Here is a 14191-nt window from a genome sequence, read left to right as displayed (position 1 = left end):
TTTATTATTTTAAGAATAATTTAATGCAAGCAGAGGAAAGCAGAATCTGTATGAAAAAATACCGGGGTTTCTAGCGTTTGTGGTTACCAGTCCTGCGGTTCTTGCTTCCTCTGAACTCGGGGGTTTTTTTGTTTGTTTGGGTTTCTTTTGGCAGGGAGGTGGTTGGTTGGTTTTGTTTTCTTCCCCTTTGACTCCACTGGGAGTTTCACCCCACCTAAGATGGAGGAGTTGAAGCCTGATACGTGGTTTGGGTATTGGCGTTGCTCGGAATACAGATGCCTGTGTGATGCGCGCCCTGTGCTGCTGAATACACCCCTAACTCTCTTCTCTTTGTTGTTACAACAGACGAACCAAACTCCTGGAGTGCTCCCTCTGCCACCTCCCCAGGTCTGTCGGAAGTAGCTCTTTCCCTTGACGACATAATCTCACCATTATCTTCATCACACATAGCCCCACCCTCTGACCCTTCTCACCAGATAAGCCCAGAGCCAACATGGGATATCAAGAGGGAACACGATGTAAGGAAACCAAAGGAGCTTTCAGTGAATGGTCACAAAAAGAAAAGGTTAGGAGAACAAAGAGAAAGGTCGGCAAGTCCTAAAAAGGTAGACAGGTCAAAGCATGAAGAAGCTTCTTGGAAAGGATACTCAGAAGGTAAAAATAAGACCACTGACGGTGGCAGGCCCACCTCAGAAAGCAAAGTGGTGGGACACAGTGTTCCCACAATCGAGGCTGGTGCAAGAGAGCATGTGTGTGCTGGAACCAGTGATGAACAGTTTGGGAGGCTGAGGAAGCCAGAAAGCAAGAGAGGAGGATCTCTTAGCAAAAGAGAAGATCACAAATCTGCAAATACCAGTGAGAAGAAGTCAGCTGCAGCACCCGACCATGTCAAGCTCGATACAGGTGCTACCAAGACATACAGTAGCAACCGCTGCAGCTCACCTGGAAGTGATATGGACCACAGCCAGAGGGACCCTGACGGGAAACCCAGCGAGTTCCCCAGGAAGGGACATCTCCACTCCATTAGCACTCGCAGCACCAACACCACAGTTCGAAAGGCAACGGTCTCCCCAGGGCCGTGGAAAATCCCTGGCTCGGATAAGCTACCTAGCGTACTGAAGTCTGGTACTTCTGCCATGAGCAGATAAGCAAGGGACTGTTGCCCTCTAACTGTCTCAAACTGACGCAGAACATTCTTCTTAGTTTTTGTCTCACATTGGTTTGTTTTAATTTATTTTAACTATCACACATATACACAAAGCATTGAGGAATGAAAACATTCGTGTGTAATTCCATGACAATGTGCACAGTATCTAATAAGTTCAAAAGCATATAGTCAACACGGAGATTTAAAATTGACCCTAAAGTCCCAGATCCATTTTAGGGACTTTGGCAGCTATGGAAGAAACCAAAACAATATGAAGGACAGTACATCAGAGAAGGATAGTGCAGTGTAGCTTTAGCATTTTTTTCCCACTGCATGAAGGACCTGGATTTCATTCAAACTTTCTATCAAGAAACTGGAACAAGTTAGAGCAATCACAAACTGGAACATCGCCTTAAATAAAACTGCACGGAGCAAGCTGAAACCGAGAAAGCATCGTTTCATGGAGCTAAAAATGTTGTAAATAAATTGTTCTCGACATATCTAGACAGGGGTTAAAGGGTTTCTTTGAAGCATCGTTTGGAACTGTACACCCATGACACATCTCCACTGTTAATGCTTTGGGATAGTCCACGTGGTCCCCTGTAGCATAGTTCACTGGGCGACACGGGAGGAGTGGGGAATCCAGTGGATTAGTTTCTGCGATACCACTTCTACTGCCATTTTTGTGAACAAACCATGTTTCTGTACATTGGAAAGGAGTTAGGGTGGAGTTGTATTTGCAAATTATTCTCAAAAGCGATTTATTACAGGTTCCCCAAATCCTGCGAGGTAGCACACAAACCAATTGGTCAGGCTCAAACCCCAGATGTCTGCAAGGCCCTTGCAATGAAAGGAAGAGTGCTACAGAGAAAAAGCTGCAGTTTCCTTAAGGAAAGGCCTTTCCTTCCTGCAGAAGATGATAGCTTCACTTATCAACAGTGCTATGTTTCACGCCCATCTGCATTTAGTTAGGACACTCTCACCTTTCATCCCTTCAGTCTGGCAGAGCAGGTGCCTTCCAGGCACGTGTTAACAATAATTAGACTGGTTTCTGAAATACACTTGTCGGTGTTCTCATTCAGTAAATTCGATATCTTTCCATTTTTTAAATGGTTAAATGGTTTCCATTTTATCATTTCTTCCCTACCTCCATTTTTTTTTTTTTTTTGTCTTAGTTTTATCTTTCTTGCTTGTCTGTTTTGAATTTCAAGCCTTAAGTGCCAGGTAAACATTCCAGTCTGCCTTCACAGGAAATAACTCCAAGTTCAGTCAATCAGTCATTTTCTTGTTTCAAAAAGATGTGTGTGTGTCTGTGTAAGTGTGCATATGCTTATTTGTCTGTCAAAATCAAAACAAAATCCTGGGCAATAATACATTGGTAATTAAAAAAAAATCATAAAGCTAAGTACTGTCAAAAATTTGTACTTAAAAAATTATTATTCTCTAACAATCTTAGTTCCTCACATGCTCTGCTGAAAAATTAGATTGAGATTGGCTTTCTTCCAAGAAATTAGCACATTACTGTATGTCTTAAACATTGCACTGGACTGAGAAATTTATAGGCATGTTTCTTCCTGTCCAATTATTTGAAAAGCCTCAAGTCAAGGATTTTGCAGCTTTCAAACAATTTTTTTTAGAAAGAAAACCCCATTTATAATTTCTAAAAAAGCACAAGTCCATGTAGCTGTTTATAAAACTTATTTAATGGGAAAAAAAAAATCTTTATCCCCTGAACTAGAATCCAATATAATTTGCCATTAATTTATTTGAATCTGATTTTGGACAATGCTTCTGTAGTGTAGATGCATGTCCCAGTATCTTATTTTTATGTATAAAGAAAGCAAACAATGAAATCTGAAAAACAGTTGAGATTATGCTTGCATAAACTCTAATTTGCACAGATCACAGCTACTCCTTGTGCAGTAATTGCTTTATGCAGCTATAATCGATAACCTGTGAAGACAGCACATCATCTAAACCCCATTCCAAATAATATTTCTGTGTAGTGTTAGCTGTGAATTTACCCTGTACAGCTCTATCTCTATAAATATAATTCCATGTATTAATAGTCACAGAAAGGCTGTAAGTGAGCAACTATTTTTATGAAACGCACCACTATGGATAAATTAACTTTTACAGAAATCTTGTTTACTGTATGATATTCTAAACCACTGTCAAATAAAATATATATCCAAAAATCTTTTTTTTTCCAATTGTACATAGTCTGTGTTAATTTTGAATCATAGGCTTCAGTTTTACACTGAGAATTAATCACTGACATGCATATAAGTAGAATATATAATTATATTCTTATATATAATTAACTACTGTGTTATAAAAAAGGGAGTGCTCCGTTTTTCCCTCTTACTCCAAAGAGGGGTTCAGTTTATGATTATACATGTAGGTGACCAATATAGGCAAGTTAAGGTGTATGAGGCTACACAGATTCAGGGAAATCTCTCCCTTGGCAGAGAAGCATGAACTTCCAATCCCAGGAGACACGGGATCAGGATGGCCAATGTCCCGGCACCGAGGGAGAACTTCTGAGCACACACAACGTATACAGAAGGAACTGGGCAGCCCAACTTGCCCTAGAAAGGTTTGTTTACAAGCTTAGTGAAGGGGCCATAATTTGATTTCCAGTTCACTTTACAGAAACAATGTCTCAGAAAACATCAAAAGGGTGTAAAAATAATGGTAACCTGTCAGTCTTTTCTGGGGCCTGATCCATCCCATGTTGAACAAAGCAGAAAAATGCTCCTTACCTTCGGTTAGGCAAAATATATCACCAGTTTACAGACTGTAGGCACTGTAAGATGTGCTGCCTGGAAAACTACCTATATTTTTCACACAAATATGTTGATTTTTTTAGTAACTATTTCCTTTTCCCTTAAAATATCATTTTCTTCAAAGTACAATAATTTGCCTTTATACACCCTGAGTCAGTTTCTGCAAAGCCTTGTTTTTCAGAAGATTAACCTTCCACATAAAAAATTACAACCAGCTGAACTAATAACATCATTTTTCATTACAATAAACACACAACAAATTTGAAGTGTCTTTAATAGTCAAAAAATATTGGCTGCTTTTTAAATAGCCAACATTTTCATGGTTGGAAATCTGAGTATGGGCCTGATTCAGACCCAGAGGTATCCCAGGGAAGCATGCCGAAGCCATATAGCCTTACCCAATCTAACTTTTTCTGTTAATAACATGTCCTTTCTCTTTTCAACATAGCAGTACAGTATTTGCAATGCATTGCCATTGTTATGACCACTTGTTATCTACTTTTTCATACCTATGCCTTAACACAGGAATCTGGATGTTTATTTTGATGCAGATTCTCTGCTCCAAGCTCCAGTGCATCAGTGTAAATAAACTTGCCTGCATGTGACCAGCAATGCACGTTTTGGGAGGAGTCATGGTAAAACCTTGCAGGCAGATGTTGGTGCAGCCCTTTTCTTAATCAGGGGCAAATGCTGGCTCTGAATCTCACTCTCTCTTTCTCCAGGTATTTCTCTGCTCAGTAGCTTTAGGAAGTCCACACAAACTGCAGAGCCTGGAAGAGCAGATCTTCAAATAAGTTTAAATAAAAAGCCGGAAAATTTATCAGCTCCCACAAGGTCTCACCAAAGATGACATCCTTTCTCCCAGAAAGCTGCTGGACAGCAGCACTCTTCATTTAGGTACAACAGAGCACAGGCTGCACTAGTTTTGCTACACTACCCCACCATAAACAAGAGGGACGTTTGCAGCCCGTATATCTACCTATTCTGTGGCTTAAGACTGCCAGTGTGGATAGCTGTTTGCTGGGAATTGATGCAGAAGTTCAAGCACAACCCCACTTCTTTCCCGATACGTTTTTTCTCCCGTCTGAATGTGCAGCCAACCACCAAGAATGGCCAAGAATTTCTCATCTCCATCAAAGTTCAGCTTCAGCCTGATTTGCACTGTCTCTGCTGAATATGAGCATCTCATATTTAGCCTCCTCTACAGCTCAAGTGCCCTCAGCACCACCAGAGCTATCCTGAATCTCTTCTTCTCCTTCACAGCTCCCTACTGCCCTTGTTCTTAGTCCTACCACTAAGTGCTGCTGTCTTGCAGTGGATTGAATCTTCCATTCTCCGTTTTCCATTTCTATCCCTCAGAATTTTCTCTCTCTCTTTTTTGCTCTTTCCTGCTGGCCTCCTCTCACCAGGTGACATCATTTGCTACTCTCCATCTCTACCTTACATGTCTCAGCAGCTCCACGTTAGACACCTCTGATGACAGTCATCATGACCAGTTACTCAGACTGGACAAGCCATTAACATTCTCCTGGGTGTCATATAAATGTACAGACATACCCAACACCTTGTGTTGAAGTCCAGCCCAAATCCTCTGCCTTGGCCTTCAGAAGCTGGCAGTGGTTACTGATTAGACATACTAACTCTACATGCAGCCAGTAACTCCCTTTGCAAGTACTAATACTGTTTTTTCTTCAATGCTATTATAGCTAAATGTCTGTACTGATAATGATTCAAGCATTCAGGCCAGGTTTTGTGGCTGCAAGATGCTATGATCTTTACTGGAAGCCTCCAAATTCATTTTACAAAGGCAAGGGCAGGCAAAGCTGAAGGCACATTTCTGTCTTAGATGCTACACTCTTTTTGTATACCGCTGCTGTAGCACAAACCCGGGGCCAGAACTGCAGAGGCGTAAGCAGAAGAGCACACCTCAGCTAATGAGGATGTCACCCCCCACGTTTCTCCTTGCTTGAAGGGACGCTTTGCTGTGAAGGGGAAGAGTTTCTTGGTACACTGCCATGGAGCTCCAAGTTAGAGAAGGCTTTGGACTTGTCCAGAAATGACTGATCTCGTTAGGGATTTACTTCAGAGTTCACTTCTGTAAGTCTCCAAAAGAGTCCTTTCCCTCTTTTGTCCCCTCGACACCTAGGATATTCTCTGTAATTGTTGCTAAAAAGGCTGCACAGGCAAGGCAGGCTGCCTACTCTCATGACTAATAGAGGACTTGAAGAAAATCTCCATGGCTGTGTCACACAGAGCTCCCACCTCCATGTCTATTAGACTAGAGGGCTCCCCAAGGCTCTTTCTCCATCTATCACGTCAGAGCCAAACACCACCTTTACCTTCCCAGCTGTCATCAAAACAGTGAGCCTTTTTAATTAGCCATTTCTCCCAAAGGAAAATCTAGTGCACCATCTGGAGAGAAAGAGCTATGCTTCAGGAAGGGCCAGGACTCAAAGATCACCAGTGCCCCAAGCCCCTCGCTGGACAGCCCACAGGTCCCCTGCTCAGCACCCAAAACCGGCCTCTCCCTTGGGGCAACAGCCCCTCCCTACCACTGAATAAGTATCCGTAGGCTCTGCATAGAACATCACTATCCCGGAGCCAGCACAGGCATGCTCGGTCCAGCCTTCAGGGTCCCCAGAATATTTTCCCGGTATTTATAACAGCAATGACATAATTGTACACCTATCTTCATAGCTGGCACCTAAGCTTAGAGCAAATTTTTTAAAAATATATTGTCAAGACACAGTAACATAAGCCATATCTCTGAATTATAGCCAATCTAAAAATAACGTTCAGTCCTTTCCTGCTTTTATTGCCTCTACGGCAGTAAGTCACTCTTGCCAGTTCAATTAATTGATAAGGAGAGTTTTGCTTACAAGGTACAAATATATCTCTTTTAAACTGCTGGGGGAACACCAGTGCACGAATACCCACTCCCACTTGCACACGCAGGGGCATGGAGCACCCAGGAGATTCCCAACTGTCCATGCCTGAGATGGGTGGCTGTCCCTCTCGGAAAAAAACAACAAGCATGCAAACTGATCCAGAAACCTATCATTCTTCCACAGATGAACTGCTGTAAGTGTTTTCAAGTTAGAAGATATTTAAACTGAAAAAACTGGCTGGACAGGGTGCAGGGAAAAAGAGGAGGAGTGACTGGGCTTTCCGTGATGTGACCACTTGCTGACCTGCTCTATTTTCAACTTCTTCAAGCTTAAAAATGAAAAAAGGTGACCTATCAAGCATGACAAATGCTGCAACAAAGCACTGCAAATTTGAGGGATAGCAAGAAAGGATATTTAGTGATTACATGTCTGAAAAAAAAATAATTTGTTTAGGTAAAAGGCCTGGTCAAACACAAGGAGAGGGATGGTGCCAGAGAGGAGGAATGCACACTGTCCTCTGCCATGCAGGGGCAACTCCGGGGTGCTGATGGGCTCTTCCAACACAGCCTAATCCCCCAGTTTCTCCAAAGGTTGCAGCCGTGTTGGGCAGCCTCAGCAGCATGCTGGCATTGCAGTAACAGGCCCGCAGCAGCAGCTACTTCCCTGTAATGTAAGAAGGCTGGGAATCCAACCCCTATGATGCCTCTCTACCTTTGTGCCCCAGGGCTGCTGTGTACCATCAAGCAACAGCCTTGTGGCCCACCCAAAGATGCTGTAGGTATGGAAAGCAGTGGGAGGAGTAACTAAAACATGAAAGCCAAATCCAGACTTACAGTGAGAGCCCTGCTGTGGCTCTAAGTTGGAAGAAAGGCTCTGAGCAACTGCAGAGCCACAGCTACAGCAGGAGACCCAGCCGGGGTGAGACCAGGGCACTGGCATGCTCCTGTCCTTCCCCACCCAGTAAGTTGGGATGTTGCTGTCACTGAAGGCACCTGAATTTTTACACTGCTTTTCTAACACTGCACAAAAAATGTAGGTTTTGCTTCCTGGATTGCCCTTTGCTCAAAAGTAGTGAAAAGCAACAGGCAACCAAACCAGCCCAAAACACCCCCTCCTGCCATCACCAGGCATCAGGGCTGCCCATGGCTCTGAAGTTTCTATTCATATATATGTATGACAGTAATGAATTTTAGTGTTTGTACTTCTGCAAGGTGATTTAAAACTACGCCAAGAGCTTTAACTAAAGTACTTAAAGAATTGCAGTCCATAAACTAGAGAATTGTTCACCCTGTCTCTAAACCAGAAAGCACAAGGAGCTACATTTAGGTACCTATTTAATTCAGGAAGAAAATCAGACCTTTCCCTGCACAGTCCACAAAGCTCACCATGTGCAAAACACCTATTCTAATTAGCACTTCACTCACTCCAGAAGGTTTTAAAAAACAAGCCCAGCAGGCAATACAGAGCACTGTCATGTGTCAGTACAGAATATCTCAGAGTACCTCTCAAACCTCGAACATCACAAACAATACTGATTGACTACGCTTTTGTATCACCCCAGGGAAGATGAATGCAAGCATGTGCCTCCTCCCGAATGACTCCTGTCTCCGGTGTCCCTGGCACTGCACAGCTTTTCAGGGTGGCTGTGGCTAGAGACATGCCCTGAGTGCCGTGGCAGCTGCAGCAGGTCACACAGCTCTTTGGAGGCACCTTCCCACCCAACTGCCACACCAGCACTGCAGCATCCCCCACCCCACCCCCTGACACCCAGGAGCACAGAAAGCTGCCCTGCGTGGCACCTCGCTGAGAGGGGAGTCACAGTCCTGGGCCATGGGGCTGCACGGACAGCTCTGCACCCCTGGGCATACGGCACTAAGTCCTACATTGCGACACCTGCCAACAACTAGCACCCAGCAGCACAAGCCCCCAGACCAGCCCTGTGTCAAGGAGCAAAAGCTCTTTCCCTAACTGCAACAGTTTATCCTGAGATAATGTCCTGAGACCCTGTTTTGGGGCGTACAGCCTCCTTAACCTGGCTGCTTAGTCATTTGCCATATTGAATTATAGCAAGACACTCTTCCTGAGAAAGGGCAGCTTCAGCGATGCTTCTGCCCTGACTTCACATCCAAATACAAGACAGGCTTCACATTTAACAAAGCTGAAAAAGCCCAGCCCCAGGCTGGGCTCATAAAGCATCTCTGGAGGATCAACAACCTCACCCTTTGTAGGAAGACTCCTCAAGCAGCCTCTGCCCAGCTCCCGGCTCTTCTCTCTCATCCTGTTCTCTTCATGTTGAATGTTTTTCATGCTGGCATACAAATGCAAATGCAGCCTGAACTGATCCCCTCCATACCTTAGGTCCCCTGAGGTTAACAAATAGGTCTCTACTTCACAGTTTTATAGGTCCATTATGTTCTTTGATTAGCAGCTCCTTCCCAGACTAAATGGCTTTGAAATAAATTCAGGTTTGATAGCTAATGTTTTTAAGGCCGATTGTTGAAGTGTTTTGCAAGTTACGTAGAAATTGTTCATATTTCATCCCTACTTATAAGCACTAGCATCCCTAAGCTTCATTACCTACAGCAAAATGCCAGCAAGCACTCCAGCAATGGGACTGGAGGTGACAAGAGGCCAAGTGCATTGGGTGTGGATGCCACCAGAGCTCTCTGCTCCTTGTCAGACCTTCCCACTTAGGTGTCCATGCTCTGCTCTGCAGGATCTGTCACTCCCCATGGCTTATGCTGCTGCTGAAGTCCAGCTGGAGTAAAAGATGGACCAACCTAGTGACAAATCCCCCCTGATTTCACCATTCATTTGAAGCATTTTCCTCACACCAGGAGGACACAGTAAATAACATGCACAGCAGCATGCAGCTCTGCCACCATCAACCTAAGAGCAGGCTTGCCTGGGGCAAACCACCCTGGAAAATCAGATGCTGATTTTCACCATCCAGGTCTGGATTGCCTCCTGGTGGCCTGTCCAACATAGAAAAGTGGTTGGGGACCTCTGATCCAGGACTGGCCACGTAAACATCGCAAGCTCAGATGGAATAAATGGGCCCCACGAGTCAAAGCAGGGTGGTATAAGCTGTCGCTATACAACAGCAGCAATTACTTTCACATCAAGCTACCGAGTGCAGGAACCTTGGCCAGCATAGCCTGGGGGACAGTGAGGTACTTTTACATCTTTTTTATAAAATATTGTATTGAAGTAATAGATAAAAAGGCCAAGAGGCAGTTGCAGCATGTGAAATATGAAGTATGAATTGACCCACTCATTTTAATGGCATCTCTTACTCCCTGTCATAGTTTAACCCCAGCCAGTATGTAAGTACCATGCAGCTGCTCGCTCACTCCTCCACCTGCCTCACCAGGACAGGGAGGAGAATCTCAAAAAAGGTAAAACTTGTGGGCTGAGGTAAGAACAGTTTAATAATTGAAATAAAATATAATTATAACAACAACAAAAGCTGTAATAAAAAGGAGGAATACAGGAATAAAATCCGAATGAAAGAAAAAATCAAACAAGTGATGCACAATACAACTGCTCACCACACGCTGACCGATGCCCAGCCAGTCCCCAGGCAGTGACCCCCAGGTCCTGAGCAGCTCCCCCCAGTTAATACACTGAGCATGACGTGCTATGGTATGGAACATCCCTTTGGCTGGTTCGGGCAGCTGTCCTGGCTGTGTCCCCTCCCAGTGTCCCGTGCCCCCCCAGCCCTCTCGCTGGCCGGGCCCCAGAAACTGAAAAGTCCTTGGCTTGGTACAGACACCACCCAGCAACAGCCAAACCATCCGTGTGCCACCAACGGTGTCCTCACCACATCCAAAGCACAGCGCTGCACCAGCTGCTAAGGAGGAAATTAACTCCATCCCAGCCGGTAGCAGGACAGTGTATTTTTTTGCAGCTAGAGATAGTTTTTGTATGTCAAAGAGCCACCCATGGCCAGCCTCCGTAGGATACAGAAACGGTGGGAGCCGCTCTATGGGGAAGAGGGGAAAAGTCAGGCAAAACAGACTGCTGCTGGCATTGCTCTGGGCCTGTGAACACAGCACATGTGCACATTCACACACGTGGGTCCAAAGCGGAGAGAAGCAGGCAGCTCTGTTGCTCGTGCCGACTCTTCCTTGCAGCCTCACAACTGGGGAAGGACAACTCGGACATGTGACCTTCATGGCACTCCAGCCCACAGCAGGTTTGCTACTGGGTTGCTTGGGACCATGCCACTGGCATACAGGGTATGCCAGCCATACTGGCATGGCCCTGCTAAAGGTCTTCTACTCTATGTGCAGTATTTATAGGCAAGAGAAAATAGACTCTACAACCCAGCGCTGATCTTCTGAACTTCAGCAGTAAGCATTAGTAGAAAATGCAAACATCGTACTTTCTACTATGGTCCTTCAGTAGAAAAGTGATTCACCAGCATAATAAAAAACATACTACTTTGGGAGGAAACAATTTTGTCCTTTAAATCATAAATAACATACATAGTCATAGAATTCTTATAATTAGCTAGTATTGCACCATTTAAAAAAATATTGTAAATTATCTTGTAAGTATGTAGCCTTAGGGGAACTACCAGATATTTTATGCTGTCTAACAGAATCAGGGCATGAAAACATGGAATAAAAGTGACACAGAAGAAACTACCAAGTCATAAGAACTCAAATCACAGCAACACAGTTACATAGACTGACCTATAGCTTAAGTAACCAAATGGATATCATCCATAAACAGTAAAGAAAATTACAACTACATAAACTTGTAAAGATGGTATGAAAAATTCAAGGGTGGTTTTTTTTTGTTTTGTGTTGTTGTTGGATTTTTTTGGTTTGTTTGTTTGTTTGTTTGTTTTTTTTAAAAAAAAAAAAAAAAAAGAGTCAAACTCCAGCTCTTTGGCAGAGAGGAAATATCCTCCCCCAGGCTGGTGTCTCCCTGGTGCTGGTCAGCCTAACATCACCTGGGGTCAGCTTTACAAGAATAAGGCTTTTCAGCCAAGAAAATCTCTAATTTCTTCTCTGTGTGTTCATTATACAATGTCTTTTTAATCAGTTTACCACTCTGAAACAGACTTTTTTGACTTTTCCTGTTTCTTCCAGCATGACAACCATTGCATAGTGGGTCACAGTCAAGAACTCAAGCCTTAATAAATATTGGGAATCACTAATATAGCTCCTAATTGCTCTTATATAGCAAGGAGCTCTGAAAGCATAAACGTAGGATGGCAGCAGAGGAATTCCTCAAAAGATGCATTACAGGAGCAGGATGACACTGGGCTCCCAAGGTCATGAACACAAAGCACAAATTACCAATTAGTGGGCCAAAAAAGAATGTGACCTCAAAAGCTGGGAGGAACACATGATCAGCATTGTTGCATATCTGCAGCAGTTCCTCCATCACCTCCAGCAGACAAAGAGCTCTGCTGATAGATTTCCCATCTGCCACATTCTGCCACTGCAGCTCAGCAGTCATCTGTACAAGGATATCTTTTACTATGTCACCAGGTAAAGGAAATCAGGATTTTAAGAGCAATGTATGTGTGTGCACATGTCCTTTCTGCTCCAGCTTTCCGCCATGACTCAGTGATGCTGCAGTGCTCAGATGCATAACTAGTCATTATGGATTAAAAGCTTGCCTAACTCATTGTAAACATTTATACAATATAAAGCAAGTGAGACAGAGTACTCCGTAGCCCAATGGTTAGGAAGGTGAATGTTAGTGTTTCAAGTTCAGTCCCTGCTCCAGAGACTGATGGAATACAAATGTAGCGCAGGATTCATCTCATCCAAGTTTAGATATCTACATAACTCTTACTCATGCTAGGCTTTTTACAAAGGAGACCAATAGGCACCTTTACAAAGAGATTTGTCTGACATTTTTAGGATGAAATTAATTGTCCTGCAGAAGCATCTAAATCTTTCCACAGAAAGAACATGTAGGGTTACTACTTCTGAGCCATGTCTGAAGTCTCAATTTCTGAAGTCAGGATAGATATATCCCTGCTAAGATGTTCCCGCGTGCCTTCAATTTCAGACGCGTTCTGAGTGTATCGATAGGATCAGGCTACACAAAGGAGATAAGCAGGGAAACCCTGAGGGTTCAGCCTGAGCTATACTACCTGTGTGCAACGTCTCCACGCAGGTGCCCACAGCTATGAAGCGACTCAGCCCCATGGGCGGTTAGTGGAGGTAGCTGAGCTGCAGCTCTACTGATCCAGGGCAATCTCAGTTATTGCCACCGGTACTAAGGCAGGAAGGTGACCAGGCTTTTCTGACAATCAGGAGCTTCCTATCCAGATAGTCTTGCTGAAGCTGAGACTCCCAGTGTCTGTTATTGCACTCCTCGCGCTGCCTGTGCAGCCGCTGCCTGCTGCTGCCCCAGAACACACATGCAATGCTCAGAAAGTAACACAAAAATGAGTAACTGCAGATGTCACAGGTTTATAAGAACAAATACTTCACAGTGCATCTAACTAGCAAGTAATTACTAATGTGTTTGCAAAGGTGTCATGTTGGTAACTTAAAGTGTCTCTTCCAAAAGTTCACATTTGCATCGCATACCCCATGTCCTTTTCCCAACAAGATGACACTGCTTTGCACCGTGATGTGCATTCAAGTGTCTAGAGACAGCAGTTCAGGGTTCGGTGTACAGCTGTTAGATGTAAAAATGCGTGTTTCCAACAGACCACACACACCATTTCCTCCGAGTGCAATTCCCGTGCGGGTCATCACAGGTCCTTTCTCTCAGGTGCTTCTGCCTAGAACCTGTCGATGGGTCTGTTGCTGACACATAGTCCACTGTCCCAACTCTAACTACCCCCGACATGTTTACCTTTCCTTTTTGCAAATGTCTTGAATTATTGCATTTGTTGGTCTGCATTCCCTCCCCCCACCCCCCCCAAAAAAAAAAAAGTCCCTATTAATTTTTTTCCTGTTTTAAAAGAATACCAGATATTCTAAAAATATAAGCCCAGGCCTCTCAAATAAATAGGACCAGGTCCTTGCAGGATATGGAGGAAATCAGCACCAGGGTACTCCCTTTTTCCTTTTGGGACGCAGAAGCAGAAATTATTTCTACCTCATTGCTCATGTGGTATGATTGATGAGGAACAGAAAATGAAGCAAAACTTTCCTGCCCAAACAGAAGATGACAAAGAGGGTCTTTGCATGCATGCACACTCACAAAACCACATCCCAACAGTTGCACCAGCAGCTCTGCTCAGTCGAGAGTTTTACCAGTAAAGTCCGTAGGTATATTCAGGCCTGAAGCTCTCTTGTACTGGGATCATTTTGGTTTTCCATCATGAAACCTGAATTTTGCATTCGACTATTTTTCTTAGGTTAATCATGTACTTGTATTTATGC

The 14191-nt window shown here is 43.9% G+C and overlaps 1 protein-coding gene across 12 annotated transcripts in view; it reads left to right on the top strand.

Moving 5' to 3' along the window:
* MAGI2 (membrane associated guanylate kinase, WW and PDZ domain containing 2) overlaps positions 1-3337 on the top strand; it is a 755552-nt gene extending 752215 nt beyond the window's left edge. For 9 of the 12 annotated variants that reach the window (XM_056340978.1, XM_056340976.1, XM_056340974.1 and 6 more), the window contains one exon: positions 346-3337. In XM_056340978.1, the coding sequence (XP_056196953.1) occupies positions 346-1148 (803 nt within the window). In that variant the 3' untranslated portion in view covers positions 1149-3337. The remainder of the gene's footprint in view (positions 1-345) is intronic. The other 3 variants (XM_056340981.1, XM_056340979.1, XM_056340980.1) reach the window with 2 other exon arrangements.
* The last annotated feature ends 10854 nt before the right edge of the window (positions 3338-14191 follow it).

Source organism: Falco biarmicus, chromosome 5 (assembly GCF_023638135.1).
Source record: "Falco biarmicus isolate bFalBia1 chromosome 5, bFalBia1.pri, whole genome shotgun sequence".
Classification (NCBI taxonomy): Eukaryota; Metazoa; Chordata; class Aves; order Falconiformes; family Falconidae; genus Falco; species Falco biarmicus.
The sequence above is the reverse complement of the archived record's forward strand: the minus strand, read 5'-3'. Positions and strand labels throughout refer to the sequence as shown.